The 25,989-nt window shown below is 41.7% G+C and overlaps 1 protein-coding gene and 1 non-coding gene across 3 annotated transcripts; both read left to right on the forward strand.

The window, feature by feature from the left end:
* Positions 1-1,585: 1,585 nt before the first annotated feature.
* Positions 1,586-22,719, forward strand: BNIP3L (BCL2 interacting protein 3 like). 2 transcript variants are annotated; one of them, XM_010995674.3, is made up of 6 exons: positions 1,586-1,781; positions 8,491-8,674; positions 12,598-12,670; positions 17,526-17,629; positions 17,747-17,896; positions 19,959-22,719. In XM_010995674.3, the coding sequence occupies exons 1-6, from the start codon at positions 1,679-1,681 to the stop codon at positions 20,005-20,007; spliced, it is 663 nt and encodes a 220-aa protein (XP_010993976.2). In that variant the 5' UTR covers positions 1,586-1,678; the 3' UTR covers positions 20,008-22,719. The 2 variants fall into 2 exon arrangements, with proteins under 2 accessions (XP_010993976.2, XP_064338556.1); XM_064482486.1 differs by lacking the exon at positions 1,586-1,781 and adding an exon at positions 7,626-7,776.
* LOC116149921 (U6 spliceosomal RNA) lies at positions 11,132-11,238 on the forward strand. Its single transcript, XR_004133541.1, has one exon. It is a non-coding gene; the product is annotated as a U6 spliceosomal RNA (small nuclear RNA).
* Positions 22,720-25,989: the final 3,270 nt, after the last annotated feature.

Genomic DNA, 25,989 nt, shown 5'->3' on the forward strand with positions numbered 1-25,989 from the left:
GAATGACATCTCATTTAAGCTGATAAAAAGGATTTAAGAATAATACAGTTAGGAAGAAGGAATTAATTTCAAAGTCAATAAAATTGATAAACTATTAGGTAATATTAAGAGAAAACAGAGGACAAATAACACAAAAGAAAAAAGTAAAGGCAACATCCCACAGAAACAGAGGTAAGCCCTCCTAAAAACACTAGGTCTGGATGTTTCCTTACGGGAAACAGAAAAGCATCTTCAATTTTATCTATTTAAGACCATAGAAAAGGAAACTTTCTAAGGTCTAACTTTTTCAGGCAATGAGCATAAGATTACACCAAAACTCAAAAAAGATTAAGAAATGTTAAAGACCTTAAAGAACACCTCTTAAAAAAATTTAATGAAAATAGAATAAGGAGAGATACCAGTTTGAATGGAAGATAATTTTGTAAATACATCAATTATCCTCGAAAATTCATCTGAAGAGTAATTAGTTATGAAAATTTTTTAAAGGACAGATGAAGAGAAACTTTCTCTAACAGTTATCTAATAGAGTTATTGTAGAGAAACTTGAAATGGACTCACGTTTTATTGGGAATTTAGAATGTGATAAAGATGCAATTTCAGCGTGGAAAGGATGACTCAAAAATTAATAAATATTGTTGGGTCATTTGGGGAGAATTTAAACAACTTATATAAAAATAAATTTCAGATGGAACAAGGGTATAAATGCAAAAATTTAACCTATAAGAAAATTAGAAAAAAATGTGTAAGGAATAGATTCAAAATCTTGATGTGAGGGTATTCCCAAGCCATATACAAATAATAGATCTGACTGCCTGAACATTTTAACTTCTGTAGAGTAAAACAAGGTTAAAAGACAAGTGAAGGACAGAGAAACAAATGCCACACATCAATGAGACCAAGAAAAAGACAAAGACATGGAGATACGAAGTAGGTGGACTGTTGAGGGACATCATACTTTGCTGTCACCCACGTATAGGGAAGATGGCTTCCCATGTCCTGTCCCAGAAATAGGTTAAGTGATGGGATTTGGGTAATTATTTTCTTCTCTATGTTTTCCTGAAATTTTCCCATTTTTTTTTAACAATGACTGCATTTTACGTTTATAATTAATTTTTTTGTTTAAAAGCCTGGCCTGTTTGGAGTGCCACTGTTCCACCAGCTTTATTCTAGGTTTGAGACGGGGAGGCACCGGGGCTTTTGCTTCCTTAGTGTCAGTCCCCATGACACCTCCTACAGAAGGTGTCCTCACAGATACTAAAATAGAAATGCTCACGGGTTGGACAGAACAACGTCGATCCCGTGGGTGTGGGAGAGCCGGGTGCCAGCACCCGGGCGCCTTCCACTTCCTCGTCACACACTTCTCCGCATCCTCTTCCCCAGTTCCAGCCGCATAACTCACTCCACCCGGCCATTGCAAATAACACGCAAGGATTCATTCCCGGCAAGCGCGTCAGCCTGACTCCCGCGTCTCCACGTCTCCATCTCGCCTGGCCACGCCCCCGCCCCGCCCCGCCGCTTGTTGTGTTGTCATCACGTGGCCGGGGCGGGCCCTGACGTCAGGACCAGGGGAGGGACTGCGCAGGCGCAGAAAAGGGGGCGGGGGACTCGGCTTGTTGTGTTGCTGCCCGAGGACCGGAGACAGTCCTGCTCCGGCCGCAGCTCTTCCAGCCGCCCGACAATGTCGTCCCATTTAGTAGAGCAGCCGCCGCCCCCGCACAACAACAACAACAACAACTGCGAAGAAGGGGAACAGCCTCTGCCCCCGCCAGCCGGCCTCAACAGTGAGTGCTGGGCCGGCGGGCTCGGTGAAGGGGATGGGGGGAGGAGGAGCTGCTCTGGCCGCCGCCGCCAGCTCCGCGCGGGGGGCGGGAGGAGAAGGCAGCCCATTGGTCGAGGCCGAGGATGTGCGGGTGACTGACAGCTCCCGTCACCTGTCAGGAGGAGTTGCTCCTGTCTTCCTCCTGACCTGTCTCGGCTCCCTCCTGGGGTCTCGGGTTGGGGGCTGCTTTTGTTCGCCGTTGAGGAGGGGAGGTGGGTGGGATGACGAGGGAGCCCAGCCTATCCCACCTGTGGTGGGCCGCGGAGTGGAGCCAGTCAGGGCGTGGAGAGGCGGGCCTTGGGGCGCGGGGAGAGAGGGTGGGCGGAGCGGGCCGCCGGGGGGACGTGGGCAGGGATGGGGACGTGCGGCGGGGACGCCTGGGGATGGAGGCGGGTGGCTGGCTGAGGGGAGGGGGCGTCAGAGGGACGGGCGGGCGGTCAAGTGTGCGGCGGGGTTTGGGCCAGACCCGGCTGACCCCACCTCACTGGGTCTGCTTTCCCCTCACTGGGTCTGAATGTGAGCCCTCTTGTTGCGTTCCTTTGTTACCACAGGCTGGTCAGGAAAATTATTTGGTAATTTAGTGGTTACTTGTATCACGTGGGGCGGGGGGGGGGTTGGGAGGCTCTATGCTACTTTTTTTTTTTTTCTTTTTGAGATGTTTTCTGAGTTGCTCAAGTGATTTTTTTTTTTTTTAAACGGTGTGTTCTGCAAACCTGATTGTGAACTGCCTCATGAACCATTCAAGATTGCACAAATCGCGGCGTCTGGGGCAATGAATTTTCAGAAACGGGATTACACTGGGGCGGTTGAAAGTTAATGGCAATATCCAATTACGACCAACTGCAGTTGCTTTTCGTAACATTCTGGTGCTTAGACATCTTGTCGTCAGGTTATTCCCACATGTCTTTAAAGCTCGCTTGAAGTCTTGGGAAGGTTCTTGCCTAACCTTCCTGTAATTTATCTCCTGAAAGAGGTGGTTGGAACAGTTAGCATATGGCCAGATGAAGTCGTTTAAAAATCATTTGGTTGCTTAAATGACATTTAAAGGCATTTGCAGTATCTCTTATAAGAGGGAGGTGTTCCGACATGGCCTAAAAATTATTTAGGGGAAGAGAGTTCCTGCTCTCACAAGATGAGGGTAGAATGTGGGTATTTTTAAGATGTTTTCGTTGCTTACTGCTGCTGTGCCATCTTTTGATGGCTAATTCCTTAAATGTTGACGTTTAAAACCCTTTTAAGCGTTTTATGTTCTAGAATGTAAGATTTATATATTATTTCCCACAGTAAATTAGGATTAATTTCTGTGTCTTTAAATGTTACTTGCTTCATATATTAATATGCGTTTTTAATTGTTGGACTTGTTTTTAGCATACTCTTTTAGAAGCATGTGGTTTTAGAATGGAAAGAAACTTTAGAGAGAACTGTCCACTGTTAACTACCAGTAAAGAAACAGGTCTAGAGTAAAGTGTGTTGTCCAGGTTCACGGCAGGCTAGGTCCTAATGCTGAGGTTTTACTTTCACCTGATCTAGTGTTCCTTACAGGACACTTCTTTTCAGTGGCCCACAGTCCCCTGATTTTGTGTGTTTCTTAATCTCTCATGGTTATCCCCCCCAATGGATAGAGGTAGCCTGCCTATCTCTTTTTAGTATACTGTTGCTTAATTGTAGTCCAGTTTTCCTATGATACTTACAGGGTAGCAAATCGGTTAGTATGTGTACGTGATTTCACAGAAAGCAAAGGAATTTTTATTGTCCTTTGACCATATAACCAAAAAAAAGAAGAAAAAAACTGGGATTGAACTATATGTGATGGTTTTTCTCCCTGTCTTGACAGACCTATGAGATATTTAATGTCCTTGGCCAATCAGTTGCTGCTACGTTTTGTATTAGCTCTTACAGAATTAGAGGAACACTCAGCCTGTATGTGATATCAGAATGTTGCTTTGGGAAATCTACTGGATAGAAAGTATTTTATTGGAGCCAGCTTGAGCTTTTAAATGTTACTGAAAAGCTTTTAGATAGTGCCATATTTCATTACTCTCCTCTTGCCTTTTACTCTGTTTTTTTTAGCTCATTATACGACACTGGACTGAACAAAACAAGAAGCCTTATTGATTCCTTCAAGTGATTTTTGGGCACTGAGCAAAACAACTTATTCAGGCATCTAATACTGTCCAAATTGCTGATAAGTTGAAGTTCTTTGTTGGGTAAAGTTGCACAACTCTGAAAAACAGGAGATGAACTCATTGTACAGATTATCTCTGGCTTGGGATTTTATCTTTAGTTCAGGGGTCAACGCAGAGTTATAATAACAAATAATTGACATATTTGGAATAATGAAACCTGCCTCTGATTTTTTTTTTTAAGCTTATCCTTGTAGGGGGACTGTTCACTTTCATTACAAATTAGTGGACAAGTATCTGAACTACTTCTAAAGTTAAAAGGCTGTTTTCCAGTTGATAGTTTTAGAAGAAGCTCAGTGACTGTTCTCTGTCCAGATTCCAGCATCAGGTACTTAAAATAAAGGTTTTGAGGAAAGAAGATAAGCCATAATGAAATGTGTCACCTCTAGTTAGGATGTGTTTCTTGTGGGACCTTGAAAAGTTAGGGAAAGAATGAGAAATACTCTTTTTCCTTCTCTTCTTGCAAGATGATTGAACTGGTGATTATAAACTGTAAAGAGTAAATACAGCTGTCATGAATGTAATGACAATTGCAGGACCAGCCGTCACTATGAACTACATTAGAGACAGTAGAAGCAGACATCTCTGAATCCTCTTAGCAATTCTCACACTTAAAACTAGAAAGTATCTCATGAATCGTGTATATGTACAACTAGGGGTAAGAGAACAGTTTTTAGTTTGTAAGTAGTATTTTACTACAAGAGAGAGAACCTCCAGTTTTTCATTTTAAAGCTTCATTATTAGGAAGAGAATTCACTCTGAAATTTTTTTCTACTTTGTATTGCTCCGACAGCACAATCTTCCTATCTTGCCTTGTTTCCTTTCCAAATAAAAAGGGACTTGGTGAGGATTGGTGGAGTTAGAACATTGAGAAATTCTGAGGCTGTAAATCAGGAATGAGCTAGGTGTTGAGAAAAAGGTGTGTGTAGTTTATTGAGAAAGGCGAGTTTGCTTTTTTTTCCATTTTACTTAGAAGATAAAACTAGTATCGTGAACTCTTAACCGACATCTGTGTCCTCACTTTCTCTGCAGCACTGTTTATTTCCATAGATAGTATTTCTGGAAGACAATTACGAGTTAAAGGAGATCTACCTTTGTAAGGCCTTTAATGGATATTGCCAGATTACCCTCCACAATGTTCTCCAGTCCTGGTTGTTACAACAAAATATTAGAAACAATCATCTGGGTAATGATTAACCATTGCCATTTGGATAATGGTTAATGTATGGTATATCTTTATGATGGGATGCAGTGTGATTCCAAAGACTGAAGTAAAGCAATATAGATTGACTTGAAAGACATCAACAAGTTGCTAGGTAAGAAACACTTTTTACAGAAAAATATGTGCAGTTTAATTCCTTTTTTTTTTTTTTTTTTGTAAAAACAAAAACAAAACACAGAATTATATTTCACTGAAAAAACCCTGGGGGGAGGTGAGGAGGGGGAAAAAAACAAGAGAGAAAAAACCCTGGAAGGCTACATATGAAGCTATTAAAAGTAGTTTCCTTTAGGAGTAGGAATGGGAGGTTAGGAGGAGTTGGTATTCACTTTTGCTTTACTGGATTTACAGTTTCAAGAAACATGGTTAAGTTTTTAGTAAGAAATGTTTCTTTTTTTTTTTTTTAAAGATACGGAGTATAATTATAATAGTAACTAACACACAGCACTTGTACTAGGGAATCTTTTGTGGTTTATTATAGTCACCCTCCCAATAATCCTATGAGGTAGATACTTTTTTTTTTTTTTTAGCATGTGCAGGCAACCATTTTTTTTTAAATTGACATGTAATTGACATATAGCATTAGATTAGTACAAGATAACGATTCGAGAAATGATTGAAAACGATCACTACAGTAAGTGTAGTTAACGTGCGTCACCACACAGTTACAAAAGGATTTTTTTTCTTATGATGAGAACGTTTAAGACCTACTCTCTTTTGTTTCAAATATACAATAGGGTTTATGAGCTGTAGTCACCATGCTGTACGTTACATCCCCAGGACTTAATTTCTCTCCTGCCTGGACCTTGCACCTTTTGATGACATTCAGGTAGATACAATTACTATCCCTATTTTACAGATGAGGAAACTGAGACACAGAGACGTTCAGTGACCTGTCTGGGCTGTGACAGTTGGACGTGGTAGCAGGGGAGTCTGGCTTCAGTCTGCTGTTTAACAGCACTGCACTAACACATGCCCGATAGACAGGATCTGCCTTGAGGAGAGAGGCTTTCAGTTACTCTGCAGGGCATTGAGGCAGTTACAGGGGTCACTTTTACCAAGCTTTTCTAGGTGTGACTCCTCAAGATCCTACCTTATGATTGCTTACAGATTTTTAATGCAGAAAGTAGAATTTAGATAAGGGTTTGGAAGTCCTTCAAAAAAAACCAAGGTCTCGGAAACCTGGTATTATTGTTAGAGCCTTTTTTCTCTTTGATCAGCTGCTTCAAGTGAACATCAGTTGTACTTCGGGGAAGACTGGCTTCCACGGATCCCCAGTCTAGAACTCCTGGTCCTTTGTTCTGCTTCTGCCAGAGCAGCTCTGGCCTTTTGTTTGGTTTTGTTTATTTTTCACATTGGTCTTCTGTCCACAAGAAGAGCTGGTCCCAATGGTTTAAAATAAGTTTGATAGTCCTAGAAAAAGTGGAAGGAAAAACCAATTTGTTTATCGCGTACCTCTCTCCCTGTCACTCTTCTTAGTGAAATATTTGCAGAGCTCTAAATTTAGGGATGCTTTTGGTATATTTCTTCTACACTCCAGAGGCACTCCAAGTATTTGTTTAGTTCAGTGACCTTTAGTGTCAGATCTGTCTTAGCTTTGCTAGCTGAATTTGCTCATCCATTTTGAATTCTGTCTAGCCTGTGTCCGTTTGTGTGTGTGGACAGAACGAGACCAGGGAGCTGTCATGCAGTTGTGTTTGTTGTCCAGCAGTACAGTCCCAAAGGACTGTCATCCGTGCTGATGGTGGGGCTGTGACAGCCACTGGTACCACCTTAGAGGGAATGGAAGGAAGGGGTGACTTGATTTTTATCGAGCAAACACTGTTCTGTGTGCATCATAAATGTCAACTCTTCGAACTAGTTTATCACCGAGCACCTCCTGTTTACCAGGCACTTTACCTGTGTTCCTCTGTGTAATCCACCCTGGCAGGATGGTACTGTGTTGCCATCTCTGTTTTACAAGTGAGGAAACTGAAGCTCAGAAAGTCAGACAGATGGTAAGTGGGATAGTCAGATTTCCAGCCAGGTCTACCTTCGAGCTTTTCCTTCGTAGAAGGGTAATGCTGAGTTCACTTCTGGATCTGCGTTAGTCATCACCTCATGCAGGGTGCATTTTAGGGTTTGAGCCTGTGCTGGCGATTGTTCTGATTTACTGATGAAGACTGTTCAGTCACAGAACTCTCTCCAACACTTCTGTGGGGAGTTCAGAGGAATGGCTCCACCAACTTGCTGGGTTATATTTTCTAAAACAAAATTTGTTACAAGGAATGGAAAGTATGAAAAAAATATGCCACCATCTCTTCTTGCTGTGAAGTTGGTATATTGGCTACTGTTATCAATTCTTGTTAAAATTAAGGTACCTTCATGTATTCAGCAAACTCACGGAGCCACATCCCTGTTCCTATGGCTCCACCCCCCTCCAGCTGATCCCCAGAGAAAACGTCAGTGTTGCCCATAGCAGATGCAGTTTTCTCCCCGAAACCAACAAAGGCTTAATGAAAACCCTAGAAAGTGGGAACCTGTGGGAGAGAAGAGAGAAAAGACAAGTTTACAAGGTACGTTTAGTGCATAGAGAAAGGAGAAAGAGTCGAAGAGCGAGGTATAAAGGAGGGAAGAGACTAGTTTGTGGGATAGGGATGAAGCTGTTTTTCAGAATGTTTAGCGTTCTCACCCGATCGCATTATGAGCCAGCTGCACGACTTTCATGCTCCAGACTTGCACACACACTGAAATGTTTGTGATGGGATTTAAGTTCCCTCTCTCGGAGCTTCTCAGTGGTTTGGGGTAATTAGGGTTCATGTGTTAACATACCTCTAAGCCAGATGGAGAGGTATGTTACAGCTGAATGGCTAAGGTAGACGATAGGAAAAAATAAGTAACTAAAATATTAAAGGGTAACTAAGTAGCCTGTCTGATAATAAAGTGGCCATTTATTTTTTGAAAAGCAACCTAAAAGTTTTCAGTACAGTGTTTATTGTGTATCAGCTGAGTTTTAACCAGAGAGAAAAATTGGCCGAAAGACACTAAGATACTCGTTTTAGAGTTCTAGCTTCTTCTGAGTTGGTTGATGGCATGAGCTCCTTCAGGGGCAGAACTATGTAGATTTTCAGACGGTTACTGCTCCTTGTTTATCTTCTTCAGAATACGCGTGCATTTGCTTTGAGGCGAGTCAGAATCGTTATCTGAACTCACCATGTTCACATCTTATGTGCACATGAGAGAGCTCAGTTCTGCTGTGGTTAACTGCAGTTATCTGACTTGTCCAACAGGTTCCTGGGTGGAGCTCCCCATGAACAGCAGCAATGGCAATGATAATGGCAATGGGAAAAACGGGGGGCTAGAACACGTGCCCTCCTCATCCTCTATCCACAATGGAGACATGGAGAAGATCCTCTTGGATGCACAACATGAATCTGGACAGAGTAGCTCAAGAGGCAGTTCTCACTGTGACAGGTAAGTGAGATCCTTGTTTTGGTAGATTTCAGGAAATAGGTGAGTTACAAGGTTCATTCCCATTAGAAAAAAAAATCAGTTGTTTCCATCTTCATTTGACAAAATATAACTCCTGATTTCCTGCAGCATGTATGTAAATCAGACAGCTAATTGACAAGGACAGGAGGGCCCACTTTTCCCTTAGATTAAATCAGTTTCCTCATTCAGAATGTATCATTTTTCGATGTGGACCAGTGTAAAAGTCAGTGGCGTGAATGTTTACTAACAGAATTCATCTTTCTCCCATTTTCCTTTGTCCTTTCACAGATCTCTTTCTGCCTTGAATACAGTTATCTCTGTATATATCTGTCCTCCCTTCTAGATTGTGAGGCTTTAAAAGGCACGCAGGGGTCATGTTTTGTCTCCTTTGCACCCTTGACAGTGATGGTGCTGGTGTGGAGTAGACGCTCCGTGAATGTCGGAGTCGTAGGAACAGCGGGTTGACCCAAGTTACAGCAGTGTTTGCACAGGGGGAAGCACTAGCCCAGGGTGTCAGGAGAGTTCATTTTGAGACCATCGTGTTTCCTTAGAGCTCAGAGGAAGTTTTGTATCAGGTCTCATTTGTCTGTGTTTGGCTTGAGAAATCTAATTCTTCCAATTTAAAAACTGCTTATAGCGAAAGAGTAAGAGTACAGAGAGATGCATGAGCAGAATGAAACTGAGCTGTTAGTGTATTTTTCATTATAAGTCTCTTTTTTTCCCCAAGGACTAGGTAGTAAATGACACTGTGGTGGATTGAACGAGTCTTAGACCAGTGGCAGCCATAGCAGTAGCATTATGGGATACCTGGTGATCTGCTGGTTACGTAAGAGTTAACTGATGCTAGCCACGTAGAAAATGCAGAGGCACAGGAAATAGATTAAGGAAACACTGAAAAATGTAAACAGCGATGATCTCTGGGGGATGATATTTTTATCCTTTGTACAAATTCTGTAGACAGCACATAATATTACTTACTTAACAGGAAAAGTGTAAAAGGAGAAACAAGAGTTAAATCCTGTTCCAGGTTCCTGCGTGACTTCTGACCCACTGGTGTTACAAAAGCAGCAGAGGACTGGTTTGCCGGCTCTGGCACCCTGCACCCCTGCCACCCTGTCTCATCTCTCACTTGTCCCTGTGCTTCTGAAGATCCAGGGACGGCTCTTGTCATGAGCAGAAGCAGAGCAGATGGCTCTCCTCTGAGCGGCTGGCCGCTGATGTCGGTAGCCGCAGCATCGAGCTGTGTTTAAGACTTCAGTTGATATTTTATTACATTTATATCATGGGACTCGCTGATGGGTTTCTGAAGTTTTCTACTTGTAATGGGCCTGTTGATAAGGCTTTTCCTGTATGTTCAAGTACACAACCCTTGATCACTGGGACTAGCGTGTCCTTAACCTGCTGTTGGGGTGGAGCAGAGGAAAGCTCCCGTTTGCCTCTTCCTCTCTCACTTGTGGTCGCAGTTACATTGGTGACTGAATGTGAACTCACCTCCCCGTGAGAATGTTTCAGTCGGGATTCTAAACATGTGACTCGAGGTGGGCGGGTGCCTTTGGACACTCTCCTGCTCTCTGCTTGTGCATCTTCAGGCTCTGGGTCACTGGTCACCTCTCCCAGGAGGTCCAGGGCTCCAGCTCAGCAGTCCTCTCCTGGGATATCTGACTGATGCTTCAGCATTTTGAAAATGCCTTCAAAATGCACGTCATTTGAATTGCCGGCGTCTCTCTATTTGAAGTTAAAAGTGTTTCGCGTAGGCAGAAGTGTTTTAGGGCTGTTAGATATTAGTCCCAAATCTAATTTATGTTTTCAACTTAAACATTCTCCCATAGGTGGATCTTTGTCCCTGTGGTGACTGTTAGCAGGTAACCCCTCTGTGTTTTGCTTTGTGCTCCAGCCTGTTCTAGGAGTCTCCAGCCTACACACTAGATTCAGCCAGGGAGCTTTTAAATGTATCAGTGCACAGACTCCATCCCTAGAGAGTCTCGTTCTGTTGTTGAGGGTAGGGTACAGGACATGAGAATATTTAAAAAACTCCGCAGCTGATCCTGCCATGAGCCAGGGCTATAGCTCTAATGCAGTCACATTGCTAGGAACAGGCTGCCAGAGAAACATTGAGTATTTTTCTAAGTGAGATCAATGCCAACAGTAAGAAGAGTGTTGACGTAGAGCCAAGCTTCTCTCGGTTCTTGACTTGGTCATTGTACTGCCTTGACCTGGTCGTGGCCGTGGGGCTGGGCCTTGACTGGATCTCTGGCTGTGAACCCAACAGTGTCATGAGCATAATGACAGTAAACTGAGGACTGGATTCTACTTGGTTCTTGTGCTATAGCCTGAAATCTCTAGTTCAAGACAAAATTTTCTTAATATATTAATATGGTGGTGTGATACAGAACCAGCTTTTCACTTTTCCTATCCCCATTTAAGAATCTCCTGTGTCAGGTGCTCGCTTCAGCAGCACATATGCTAAAATTGGAACGAGACAGAGAAGATTAACATGGCCCCTGCGCAAGGATGACACGCAAATTCGTGAAGCGTTCCATATTCAACAACAACAACAACTCCTATGGCGGTTATAATAGCTGAAGATCCCTAGGCCTGATCCAGCCTGAAACGTGTGGTGTTCTCACTTACTTTCCAGTCACTCTCACCAGCATCTCTAAATATTAACGTTGTGCACGTGCTCTTGGTAACTTTGATAACTAGTATCTATTCCTTTGAGCAAGTTAAGCCTGGAGCATTCTCCACGCCCACTCGAGTTTCTGTTTGCAGGGAGTGGGGTGTGTAGTGAAAGATCTAGTGACTTGCTGTGGTTACACAAGGAATTGTTGCTAAAGCTCAGAACAGAACTTAGCACATCGTATTCATCTATTGTATCAAGTACAGTTCGTAATCATTTATTTTTGTCTAAAAATTTGTATATTTTTGTAATTCTGGGAATGTATCTTGCACTTTTCATTAAAGGTTATATATTCGTATGTAAGCTTATATACTCTGAAGTATCTCACAGTAAACATTTCTGAAATAAGTAAAATATCAGTTCTTAAACTTCTTGGCCTCAGTACTCCTTTACAATCTTAAAAACTATTAGGGACCCCAAAGATCTTCTATTTATGTGGATTATATATTTTGACATTTACTATATTAGAAATTAAAACTGGAAACATTCAAAAATATGTATTCATTCATTCAACAATTCTAAACCTATTACATTTTAATGTAAGTTAACTTTGTTAAACAAAAAGTAACTTCCATAACCAAAAATTTATTAAGAATAGTGGCATTGTTTAAATTTATGAAGATCTCTTTAATATCTGGTTTAGTAGAAAGCAGCTGGGTTCTCGTCTCTTCTGCATTGCCTGTTGTGATATTACACATAACGTAAGCCTTTGGAAAATTCCAGTACACACATCAGAAAATGAGAATGAAGAAAGCAAATAAAGCCTAATAGTATTATGAAAACAATATTAACCTCAAAGACTTTTTGAAAGAATCTTTAAGAGCTGCTTTCTCACTATGAGAACTGCTGGGGGCGAGTTATGAATGATGAAAGATCTTTGAGAAAAAGGAACTCCAAACTAGAGTTTCTGAACTTGAAGATCATTTTACCTTTATTGGAAAAGGAGTAAAAATAAGAAAATGTGACAGTCTTGTGCCTTTAGGTAGTATTTCCTTTGCAAATTTATCATTACAAAGGAATTTATCACCACTGAAAAATTCGGGAATGTTTGGGGAGTAAGCGTAATCAGTTTCACTTTTTCTTACATGGCGTTACGGTATATTTTCTGATCTGATGCTTTTTTAAAGCCATACTACTGTAACTTTTAATTTTCTAATTTCCAATGGAGGCTCATTTCTTTGACAAAATGAGAATTAAAACTAATGGCTGAATGTCCTTCTCTTCCCAGCCCTTCCCCACAGGAAGACGGGCAGATCATGTTTGACGTGGAGATGCGCACCAGCAGGGACCACAGCTCTCAGGTGTGTGTGTGTGTTAATTTATTTTTCTGATTTACCATAGATAATTAGGAAAATGCAAATCTTTAATTCTGTTTTGCTAAAATACAGGAAAGAATATGAAGGGTTTAAAAAATAGTTTGAAACTGTTTAAAGTTACTCAGTTTCTGATGTTGAAACTTACTTATGATGGTAGAGTCATCATTGTACTCCTTTACAACTAAGAATTTTGGGTCCTGTGGCCCTAAAAGAATTGGAAAATTCTTGTCTGTAATGTGTCATTCCAATGTTCTAAGCTAGTTTCTTGAGTTTATAAACAGAAAACTGAGACAGATATCTTATTTAAAGTACAGAATAAATGAAAAGGGAGGTTGTCATAGAACCAGGTGTGAAAACTTTTTTGTGTCTGAAATCAGAGCGCAGTGACTTTTGAGAAGACTTTCAACAGCTAGAGAAGATTCATCTAAATTATGGGCAGTTCCTGAAGGTAAAGAAGCTGTAGTTCACTAGGAGTCGACATTGTTAGAAATATAGATGCATGTGGTAGGGAAAGCTTACAAAGGTCTTCAGTATAAAACTTACGGTAAATAATCGTTGTCAACAATTTAGAATGTTCATAGCCAACCCTTGACTTTATCAGTGTGTCAGATCACCTACAAGTGTCAGAGACCAAATTCTTGAGGACAGGAACCACTGTCCTTTTCTCCTGTGTTAAGGTACTTGAAGAATATACGTATTTGAATGTTTCAACAAATTCTAACAAAAACTTTGCTTTGCGGGGCTCTCACCATGCAGTGTCCTCAGTCCCTTTGCACTGGAAATATTTTGCATGTTATCTTGGATTCACCTGTGTTCTTTCTGTTCCGAGGCTGCACACTTTCTCCCTACTTTGTGCTTTACTTGTGCTGTTTTCTGAAATCTAGAAAATTTATGGGCCTGAATACTCATTTATTGTCTAATGAGCTGGATACGTAGAGAAGCTTGCAAGGCTCCCGTGTGGGAAGTCGTCTGACTGGAGTTGTGGAATTGCTCGCTTACGTGTGTCAGTTTTGCTGTGTGCAGTCAGCTGTCGCTCATAAAGAGGAAAGTGTATAAAGTTTCCGTGGGGAAAAGTACGCTCAGGAGTCCCAGGGTAGAGGAGTGAAATGAATTCTTTGCTGTAGGCTTTTCCTCAGGAAGATGTCTCCATCCATGTGGCCTTTTGTACAGATGAGTTGAAAATCTAGAGTAGCGCTTTCCAAAATACGGTTTGAGGACACTCATTCAAAGGGAAGCCCCGTGAGATAGTTCCGAAGTCAGATAAGCGGGAAATAATGCAGCCCCAGGCTCCCTCGCCCTCCTACTCCAGTGGTCACGGTGCACAGTGGCACACTAAAGGCTCTGACAGCTTGCGCAGTAAAGAAATTTGCTTACTTAAACCAAGTACAGTCGTTCCTCGTTATCCTCAGCGCACTGGTTCCAGCTCCCCCTACCCCCACAACAGTACCACAGTCCACAGATGCTCAAGTCCCTCATCTAAAGTGGTGAGGTACCGTCAGCCTTCCTTACTCACGGATGTGCACCCCACGGGTGCTGAGGGCCGACTGTGGTTCCCAGACTTATTGACCTTAGACCTCCCTCCCTCTCCACACATACTTTCCCCCCTAATAATCTACCTGGTAACTACCGATAAGAGCTGTCCTGGCTCATGGGGTGGCAGGTGCACACTTAGGCTCACCTGAGAATTGAATATTAAGTGGAATTCTAGAGCTGACTGCATCCGTCCTAGAATTCCAAAGGAATTGATGAAATTCAGGCGAGAAAATGGAAGCGTCTGGCCTCTGTGTCAGATTGTGGTCGGATTGCTAGTGTGATCCTTACTCAGAAGCAGGTGCTTAGAGGAGCACTGGGCATCACCAAGCATTGGGTAAACGATACTAACAGTCACATCAGTCCCTTTAAACCAGGTTCTGGTTTTGGAAAAGCAGTTTAACACCTAAAAGAAAAACATTTTGTCTTTTAGAGTTAAACTTTTAATAAGGGCGAAGTCAATCAGTATCATTACTTAAACTTTCAAAAAGCCTTTTTTACGTTGCTTGTTTTTAATTGAAGAAATGATAGTTTAAAATTAATTAGAGTTTGGGGGGATGGATTTTTTTTCCTCATAAATGAAAAGCAAGCTTAGGGTTAGGAAACAGTTAAAAACAGTTGACCACTATGGTATTTGCTCTTATTGAATATTTTTATATATATCTACACGAGGAATATATGACATTTTTACCCTTTTCCAGGAGGAGGAAGGAAAGGCACTAATACCTATATTCTAGGTGCTAAATTTATTTTTTAAAAATTTTTCCCACTTTAGTATGCTTTCAGTCCAGTGAGAGAGGGAATATTATCCCCATGAGCAAATGGGAAAAGTGAAGCTTTATCTTAATTAAGTCACTTATCTAAGATCACAAAGCAAATTAGTGATAGACCAGGATTGAAACCAGAGCTGTCTGAGCCTGTGGCCCCCGTTCCTTCTACTTAAATAAGTCAGTGAATGGGATTGACTTCAGGAGCGCTCACAGGCTCGAGAGAGTGAACTGAAGCATGTCTGGTGAGTCGTGGTATGAGGAAGCCTAGGATGTAATACATTTAGGAAAAGATTGTTAAAACCATACTTTGGGGATGATAGTCCTTAAGAGTCTCAGTTCGGTGGCAGAAAATAGACTGGAGATTGTCTCTCAGAGGCATCTTTGCAGTGTGTTTCTGGGACCAAAGAGGCCAGCACAGGACTGGGTATCAATTGAAAGATGAAACAAATTGAAAATATCTTCCTTTTCCCTCTTGTAAAACTGCGGTTTATCTGTACCACAGTATATCATTTAATACCCACATTTAGAGGCCTTAAGAGCTTGAGGTGGGCCAGAGAAGGAAAACGTGATTAGAAGGTAAAGGACTTCCTTGCAAGAACAGGCTAAAATGATCAGAATAGACATAGGTGTGGCAAGAGGGTTGTTGATCTGGTTAAAGGCATGAATATTACTTAATTCGATTAACTGCATTTTTTACTGTATTCTGGAATTCCAAGAATCAGAGGGCAGTTTAAAACCTAAAACTGGCAAATTTAAGATTAATAAAAGGAGAAGACAGGGCAGTGGTGAATGAGGAGAGCTTACAATCCTTATTCTTAAGGTAAGGATTCTAAACTGATCTGGGAATTTTTTTTTTTAATAATAGTCCAAATATCATAATCTTTAAAAAATTAGCATAAAATCTTATATTTTCCTTCTCTTGGAAAATATGAAGTATTACCTTGTTCACAAATTTAAGCCTAAATCTTTGAGCAGTTTTAGAGAGAGACATTTGAGACCAAAGTTGGAAATGAAACAGAAGTGGCCTGCAGTGTGTTGATTGTCGTGAGCTATTGTGTGACACCTCCTGGTCTATAAGTAAATTGTAACAGTTTACTGTTTTTGATTTAGGATGTTTTCAGATTTACCCCAGAGAGCCAGGTCAGGATTTTGAGTAATCTCAAATCTCAAACAAGTGGAACAGACTTAATCCTAAAGGCTACATTGTGTCATTCAGTGGAATTTGGCAAGTCCAGCAGAACTAAATGAGAATGATGGTACCAGAGTTGCAAAAATCCACGGGGATTTTACTTTCGATTTGATAGCATAGGGACTGTCTGTGTCTAGAGACTCTCTGAGGCTACCTTCCTGTTGGGGGGGGCTCTCATAGAGAACTAGACTTGGCAGAGAGGGATCACGTGGCTGTGTCCCGCTCCGAATTTCACAACTATCTGCCGAGAATAATGAAAGTGTGGGTCCAAGAGTGAATTCTATTCAAACAAAATAAAAAATCGGAATAATTTGTAGCTTTGAGACCCTCTGGTTTGGGGTCATAGCATCGTATTCCTTAAAACTGAGTAAGTAATACTGTGTTATATTCAGGAATGTCTCATTCCTGTGGGTTCTATTGAAAGAGAAGCCATTGGAAATTTTGTTTGTTCTTACCCTGAAACTTGAGGTTATCATTAGCAAGAAAAAGGATTTCTTCTTCATTTATTTAGAATGAAAGATGTTAGATTCTTACTCAATTTTAAATAAATTACTCTTTAAAAACTTTTGGCTTCAGTAGTTTTGAATAAGCCTTGGAAAATGTTTGGATATAGCAGTTTGTCTAAAAAATATAATCTCCTTCCAGGGAGTAAAACCTCATGCTTAGCAGGAGCTCTGGAGACAGTTTGCCTGGGTTTTAAATACTTGCTCTGCTACTCACTTCATATGTAACGTGCAGTAGTAATGGTTCCTGTTTCTGTAGGGTTGTTGTAAGGTTAAGGTTAATGCATGTCAAGTGCTTGGACTGTTGCTTGTCCCTTGATAAATGCTTAATAAATATTGTCATTATTTATTTCCTCATCAGATCTCCCAGTTGTTTATTTTCTCATCACTATGTATTTATTAGCATATACTTTTTGATGTTTCCTTTTACTTTTAATTATGAAAAATTTTGAATACTTAACAGAAGTAAAGAGAATATTACAACGGAACTCCATATAAGCATCGCCCAGGTTCAACAGCTGTCAGTGTTTTAACACACTTTAATTAACATTATATCCCAGAATACACTTTCTTCATATTCATATTCTTCAGTTGAGGTATAATTCAAGTTTCAGGCTCATATTCTGTGTTTAGATACAACAGCCATGAAACTCAGGGTTATTTCCCCAGATATCAAATACTCTGATCTTAGATCATTTGGTCGGCCTTTCTAGAAAAGCAGCATGTTTCGTACTTAACAATTATTACGCACAAGCTTATGACTTCTGTGTAGTTTGTCTAGACTTGGCTTCTGTGGTAGAAAGAATCGGTCTTTTTTCCTTTTTTAAAGTGTGAATTCTTCTTTACAGTCAGAAGAAGAAGTTGCAGAAGGAGAGAAAGAGGTAGATGCTTTGAAGAAAAGTGTAGACTGGGTGTCTGACTGGTCCAGTAGACCTGAAAACATCCCACCCAAGTAAGTTGGCACAGGTTTCTTCCCAGTGGACCCAGTGGGTGTATGTGGACCTGCTCATTCCTGAGATGCTTTCAGCAAGTGCGTTTCTGACACCTGCCTCTGAATTTCTTTCCCCAGGGAGTTCCACTTCAGGCACCCGAAACGTTCTGTGTCTTTAAGCATGAGGAAGAGCGGAGCCATGAAGAAAGGGGGTATTTTCTCTGCAGAGTTTCTTAAGGTGTTCATTCCATCCCTCTTCCTCTCTCACGTTTTGGCTTTGGGGCTGGGGTAAGTACTGGTCAGCTCACCCGGAGTGTCTTCCATTTATTTTATTCACATATTTTATTTCCAGATGTAAGAAATGTATGTGATAGCAGTTTGTATCATTTTTCTTTTAATGTTTTAGTGCAAATGAGGTGAACTTAAAAGAATTACTAAAGTTGGTAGCTATTGGTATACACGTTCCCCCGCTATCTGAAAATAGAGCATCTCTATTAAACCTTCCGTAAGCTGAGATGACGTAAAGGGAAGAAGCAGTCACCTTAGGACACGTGTTGCTGAGGGAGGCGCAGGACCCCCGGAGAGAAAGCGCAGGTGCTCACAGGCAGGGCTCAGAGCCGTGGCAGCCGGCAGCCGGGCGCCGAGGAGCTGCGCGCGCTTCCCGAGAAGGCGCTCGGCGGGGCCGGCTCCGGAGCAGCTCGCTGCAGAGCCAGCGCTGAACGCTGCTTTCGCTTTTCGCCTTTTTTCACAAAAGTGAAAGTCCTCTTCGAATGTCTTTCAGTTAGCGAAAACAGATGTGAATGTAGGTCTGACCCGTAGAGTGAAGTGACATAAAGTGAACTTTTGAAAAGCGGGGGCTACCTGTCTGAATAAGCAGTTTTAAATAGTAGATTTTTTTTTCTTACTTGGAAAGAAGTTGTTCATGTTAATGCCCTAAATGATCATTTTTTAGGTGGACTCTTTCTTCTAAATTTGATTTTTCTTTTCAGGTTTTGTTGTTGTTTATGAATTGCTCGATTAGCTAAATTGTAAAGTAAACTAACCTTTATTGTGTAACTTGAGGTTGATGTGAACATTTCTTTTTCCCAAATGAGAAGGTACACCATTGTATTGAATAGCCCTTGAGTGAAACTGGAAAGTTGGTTGAGGGTACTGTTTTTTTTTTTTCTCTTGGTAGCATTTTTTAAAAAATTCTTTTAAAATTGAACCCACATTTACCTGTAATTCATTTTTTCAGGCATGTCCTTTAAATTCTTTTTTTTCCCCTTGATTTGAATAGTTGAGAAAATAGTTTTGAAATATTTTAGGAGTTAAACATTTGCTGTTCATTTTTTTCAAGACGTACCTACTGTCCTCTTTAGGCGTGCCCAGTGGGTCGTTTTCTATATATAATAGGCAAAAGGTACACACCTTCCCTTATCTTCCTTTGAAGGAGCTCAGCATATGGGAGAGATGTTCACAGTCATGAACTTGGAAGTTCCCATATGTGACTTGTCCACACACCCCTTTTGTCCCTGTGGGTGCTTGATCCGCTTTTGTGACGGTGAGCGCAGCAGTGGCCCCCAGCAGAACGGAAGGCGGTGGTGGAGGAAGGGAGTGTGTGGGGGGGGTCGTGTGGGGCTGGTGTGGAGGCCGGGCTCGGCTCCCAGATTCCCCTCCATCCTGACTGCACAGCAGTCCATTCGCCCTCAGGACGGCAGCAGTCGGCTTTTGTACCCTGGGGTATCTCTTCCTGTGCTACATCTTTGGACTGTTTCTCTTGCTGGTGTAAGTGTAACTGTTGCTGCAGATGAACGTAAAAAAGTACCGTTGGTTTTATTACCCTGGGGCTTGGGGCTGATTCCGGATCTTCCCTAAATTCCCTCTGCTTGCGATATTTAAGGGGAGAACACTTGCTTGGCATGGAGAAGTAATGCTAGGCCCTTCATCCTTCAGAGTAGGAAGAGCCCTTTAGAGCACTTTACAGTTGGGTGTGTTACTGTATTTTGTGCCTGAAATACCAGTAGAAGTTTTTGTGCATCACAACGGAACATCTTAGAGGATGCCGGCTCCGCTTTACTCTTTGGAGGGATCTGGTCTCTCTGGCTTCGCTTTGTCTGATCACTGCCCCTGTGCTGTCCAGTCCTGCCCAATGAGTAAACAAAATCACATAAAACCAGTTTAGCTGGCTGATGACTAGTTTTAAGAAAGTCAGTGATGATTTCAGGGTGCCAGGGAACTGTGCACATAGACCATTTGAGCCTTTTACAAGGGCTGAAAATTTTGGTTCTTAAATACAGTTCAGCCAGTGGATGAGCTAGGGTGGAGTTGTTGAGACAGATGACACATGGTACACTCTGTTTCCTTTCAGCATCTACATTGGAAAACGACTGAGCACACCTTCTGCCAGCACCTACTGAGGGAGAGAAGAGCCCTGGGAAGGCGTGTGACTCGTAAAGTGGTGTATTGTCACAGTAGTTTATTTGAACTTGAGACCATTGTAAGCATGAATCAACCTGCCGCCCTATTTTTACATATCCAAGTTCCAGTAACTCTCAAATCCAGTATTCAAACTCTTTTGAGGCATTTTACTAACCTCATTCCCTTTTTGGCCTGTAAAACACTTTAGAATTTCCTAACAGAGTTTACTGTTGTTTAGAAATTGCAAGGGCTTCTTTTCCGCAAATGCCACCAGCAGATTATAATTTTGTCAACAAAGCTGTTATCTTCTTTTAGTACCTACAGACCACAGACCTATACCTGCATCATTCATGGGATAAATTTAACACTTGCAGGATACCTCCCGTCTCTCTCTCAAAACCAAGATCAGGTTAGCAAATGATATAAAAGCTGTGTTGTTTTGTTTCTCAAGACAAAGGCAGGCTTCCCTAAGCTTGAATTTATAGTTAATTCAAAACAAAAGGAAACAAAAACAAATGGAAAAAAACAAGATGCAAGAAAAAAAGTATCCTGGGCAATAAAAAATTATTTTAAACCAGTTTTGGAACCACTTTTTGTGTAAGCCTCTTAATGGCGCCTTTTAATTCGTAGGAGGCAGGCTGTTTAAATGATAGGGAGGAAATGGAAGGGCTAAGACGCGCCAGCAGACGTTAATACCAGTGTGTTAACAGCACGCTCTTCTGTGGTGTAGAATCTCTCTCTGGTAGGGAACGTCTCAGGCCCAGAAATCTATGAAATCGCTTTTGGGGATTTTTGTGTGTTTGGTATTTTTTATGTTTATTAGCTGCACGTGAATTTGTCATGACTTTCTTTAAATTTTTTCTTTCCTTTTTTAAATTTTTTTCCTAAGAGGCTCTGGAATGAGTTCCAATTTGTGGTGTAAATACAGGCTTCTTGTTTTAGGAAGCATCACTTATACTCTGAAGCCTTTCAACTCTGAAGATGACTGTTTCAGAGTTATTCCAAGCCTTGGGCGACTTTGCAAAGCAGACTTGGGTTGTGGGAACAGCTGACAGAGTTCTGAAGAGATGCCATGTGTCTCCTTCCGCACCCTCCCTTTCTGGTGTTCACTGTGCCACCTCCCCGAGGGGCTCCTGTGATTCTGCGGGCGCTGGCCGTTTCCTCCTGTAGCCTTCTTTTCAGTTACATGAAACTCCTACTAAAGTTCCAGAACACTCAGCAATTTCCTCTACTGATACACTTTCTTTGTTCGTTTCTAAAATGTGAAGCTTTAGGACCAAATTGTTAGAAAGCGTCAGGACTACCGATTATTTCAAGTAGGTTTACTGGATTTCAGAACCCCCAGCATGACTCTGACGGATACTGTGGTATGTTTTATACATAAATAATTACTATTGAATATTTAGAGAACCACCAGGAATTTTAAAACTAGCAATCTATTCAGTAAATGAAGTGCACCAGGTTGACGTAGATGCACTATGACAACCAGGTTTGCCAGGCTGCCGCGACTCTCCTCTCTCTCACATCAAGTTTTGTAAAAATTGATGTGCTATAGAGGGAAATAACATGCAGATTAAACAAAAAAACTAAGTTCTGAGTACCTTTATTCAAGAATATAGCTGGCTGTCTTTAAGAAGGATGATATATCCAGGTAGTTTTCTGAATTATTTTGCTTTGTTTTTCTTTCTAGGTTTTGATGTCTAAATAATTTTGGACATCTTTTTATTCTACCTTGTTTCTGTCTTACTCACAAGCCTGGTAACACTTGATTTGCCTTCCATGACCTGTTTATTTCAAGGCTTCATATTTGAACTTCTTAGAGAAGAAAGCAAATCTGATGGCCCACTGATTTTGAAAAAGCCTGAATAAAATTGGAAAGGCCGGTAAAGAGACCTAAATAGCTGAACTGTTAAAATGTATAGTTTGTGTTACAGTTGGTACCTTGGGAGAGAAAAGTAAAATTATACTTAAAGACAAGGCAACTTTTTATAGGCAACCCATTGCTCTCTTTTGAAACTCAGTAGTAATCCTGTCAGGAGTGTGATTTGAATTTAGGTATATTTACAATTTTTTTCAACATTGAAAATAAATGTAGCTCTGCCCCTTTTAATAGCTGTGAAATTTTGAACTATTACTTAAAACATGAATACATGATCACAGTAGAACTGAATCATATTAAGATGAAATCGTGCAGTATTTATTGATGACCCTAACATGCGGGATGAATGTTTATGCTCCCACCCAGATTGGTGTTGAGTGGAAACAGACTGTGGGATGGGAAAGGAGACTTTGACAATTAACAGTTGACAGTTTTAAGATTAATGTTGAAAAAGCTTTACACCTGTTTACAATTTGGGGACGAAAAGGCAGGCTTCATTTTTCTTATGTTTGATGAAAACTGGCTTAAAATATTTGTAAATATAATCAAGAGCAAAACTGTGCAAACTTGCACATTGAGAAGTGCAGCGAGTTACTTTGATTGCAGTAAAAATATTTACTATTCTCAAGAATGAAAATTGAAGACTTAGCCAGTCAGATGAATTTTTAAATGAACCAGTTGTTGAAACGATCGGAATTAACTGAGCCAAAGTGATTACGCGTCTCATTCTTCATCTGTTTAGTTAGCACTTTGTATCACTGTATACAGTTTACAACACATGTATAACTTGTAGCTACAAACATTTTGTGCCATTAAAGCTCTCACAAAACTCCTTCTGTCAGTATATGATTTCTTTGTCCCTTGGGCTGCCTGGGAGTTTAGAGGACTTGCCAGGGTACCAAGTGTATGGGAGCGAATGGTGTTCCTGCCCTCCCGGGTCTCGGGGAGACAGCCACGACACGGTGTCATCTGTCGGAGAAGTGTGCGAGCAGTCCGACGGGGCTGTGACGTTCAGAGCCTTTGTGCTGCCAGAGAGCGTCAGGAGGAGGGGATCTGCTGAAAGTTGAGTCAGTGTTCAGCAGTCGCAGAAGGGAATTAAGAGCCTCCCTGTAACGGGAATGGCAGGAACCGACACGTGAAAATACATTCCAGAAACAACGTGAAGTTCAGTGTGGCTGGGAAACATGGTGGGTGGAGAAAGGACTGGAATGTCGGTCAGTGCTGAATCAAACTGAAATGTCTATGCCCTTTGGTGGGTGTTGAACTTACCTGTATAGTCAGTGAGCTACCTTTGTGGACTTTATTTAAAGCAGGGAAATGATTGAAGAACTAAGTTTTAGATGGATATGAAAGGGTGAAGAAAAGAGGACCGGAGACCAAATATCAGTAAGTTCTCGAAGGAATAAGGGCCCTGCCGGGGTGGATTTGGGAGATTGGAGCTCAGTCAACGGGCCAAGGTGGATTGAGTGAGGAAGAAGGCAGGCGGGATCTCTCTGGGGTTTTTTTTGTTTTGTTTTTTGGCCTGAGTGTTTATTGACGCCTGAGAAAGTGAAGAGCGGAGGAGGAATGAAGAGGTAGGGGAGAGAAAGGTGATTGCAGATTTGAATACATTTGACCTGGTTTGGATGTAACTGGTAGACAAAGAGCTCAAACTAAGGAGAAAGGTCCGGAGTGGAAATGAAACACGCACACGCATGTATATTCTGTCACATTTGAAGACTGCACCATGGGGACAGATGAGAGGGGTCAGCCAAATGAGCAGGGAAGTCCAGCATATGAAGACCAGGCAGAAGAGCAGCTCAAAAAGGTGAGTGATGTAAGTAGTGTGGTAGGAGGCCCTCCCCCCAGAGAGGAGGTGGTGACCTACATCCTGTCCGATGTGGTGGTCAAAGAGCGTGAACTGAAGAGAAGCTTTTGCCTTGGCATTTGAATCACTGCTGATCTTTGCAAGACCATTTTCTCTTGGGGTCCGAGGTCAGATTGTATTGGGTCAGTGAATGAATAGCAATGAAGAAAGTGTTGGCTTTTCTCAGTAAACTTGGAGATGAACAAAACAAGAGGGAATGTTTCCAAGAGGAGACGGGGGCGGTAGGGTTGTTTGCTTAGGGTTGGGATATAGAGACCAGAGGAGTGAATTTGCTGGCTAAGGGGAAGGCACGAAGGGAAGGCGCAAGGGAGCAGATAAATAATGGAATAAGGCCCTGGAGGGAGCAGGGGGGATATATTAAGGACTCAGAGGGGAGGTGAACCTTGGAAAGGGGAAGAGGCACTGTTGGAACCATTCAGAATTCACAAAGCCCAAACATTTGTGATAGGAAAAAGGAGGTGAGAGAGGTGAAGAGAGATCTAGGGGGAGCGAAGGGGCAGTAGATTGAGGAAATCCACAGGCGATGGGCTGTTTTCTCCATGAAGACCAGGTCTTTGAAGAGGAAGACGGTGGTAGATGCTAAAGGAAGATGAAACTGTTTTCCATCAACATCTGATCTGAAAGGAGACGGGAACTAAAGCTGAGATTTCTTGGAGCCTTTCCATTGCTCCTGGAGTTCCTCCCTAGTTGAGCTTGATGTTAACCAGGCTGAAACCCCAACCAGGCTCTGCCACCTTTCAGCCTAGGCCATGCTTTCGAGCTGTTAGCTGTGTCGGATTGGACTGAATGATCTCTTGGGACCTTTTAATTCCATAATTGCTGTCAATAAATTCCAGTTCAGTCTAAAAATCAGGATTGAGAATGGCTGAATTAGGTATTATGAACATCTTGTACATATTACTTTATATTTGGTAGGAAAACAAGTATGTGTGTTTTTCTGAGTGTCCCCTTTATGTCTCTTGGTAAATGGACAAGATAACAAATCAGAATGCAGGGGAAAAGCTATAAATTCTGGGTGTAGATGAGCTAGGGTTCCAGATCACAAATGATTAATCAGTTAGCAAGTTCCATTTCTGACGTTTCAACGGGCGCGTGTTTTAGCCCTGGGACGATCTATTGCGCCTCAGCTCCGTGAGGGGTAGGGAGTTCGAAGTCTTAACCACTTTTCTAGGTAAATTATAAAATTTAGTGAAATCTTTGGAGTGGGGAGGACAATTTAAAGACAACCATGTCCTCTAATTCATGTATTGTTATTTCTTTCTTAGAAGGGTAGAAACACAAACATAAAGACCGTGAAATCAGCCAGTTTATACATTCAAATCAAGGGGAAAACAGCTTTGCCAAAGGCCTCATTTCTCCAGCTGAAAAGGCAGAAAGGGCTTGATCAGAAGTGAGTGGACAATGGCAAGTCCTAGAAAATAACTTATAAAGAGCATTTGAGCTGTTTCCAAGGGTTCTGAGTAAGTGCTAATGGCTGGTGAAGCCGCTGATCAATTCTTAAAGACAAACGCAAATTTGAAGTTGGCTTAAGTGAACTGAAGTTGGAAACTTGGGAAGAGGGAAGAAGGGCTACCAATCACATCAGAAATAATTTGGTTCCCACTTTGCGAAAGATACACCTTTTCTGCAGTCTGCATCATTTTTTTGTAAATGCTCTGCAAACCAAAATGTCTTTACTTCCTCCACCTCAGTGCATTTTCCCTCCACTCCACTTCGTGGGCTGTCCTCAACTCCCACTCCTAGCGTGAGTATGGAAAACCTGTGGATAGATTTAGTAAGGAAACAAACGACAGTTTTTTAAGCAGATTCCAAAGGAGATTGTGCTGCACAGCCAAGATTTTGAATTGCTGACTCACAGGAAGATGCCCACCGCTGTAATCAAGGTAGATCTCCTCTGGACCCCAGACCCGTATTACCAGCGACCATGGGCGTCTTAAATTTATGTCCTGACTTCATCTTCTACACCTCTCCCGCTCCCCCTTTCCTTCTGTGTACCCATCTTCTTACGTGGTCTGTGAGCTACGCAAGGTGTCCCTTCAGTTGCATAAACCAAATTGGGAAACTTGCCAATTACTTTCCTTTTCCACCCGTACATCCATCAGTCACCATGGCCTCTTAATTCCACCTTCAAAATAGCTCCACCTGTTTCTCCCCACCGTCCTCTACCTTAATCCAGGCCCCTCCAACCCCCCACCTTTCTTGGACTACAGCGAGAGCCTCCTGACCTATCTCCAG

This window comes from Camelus dromedarius, chromosome 36 (assembly GCF_036321535.1).
Source record: "Camelus dromedarius isolate mCamDro1 chromosome 36, mCamDro1.pat, whole genome shotgun sequence".
Classification (NCBI taxonomy): domain Eukaryota; kingdom Metazoa; phylum Chordata; class Mammalia; order Artiodactyla; family Camelidae; genus Camelus; species Camelus dromedarius.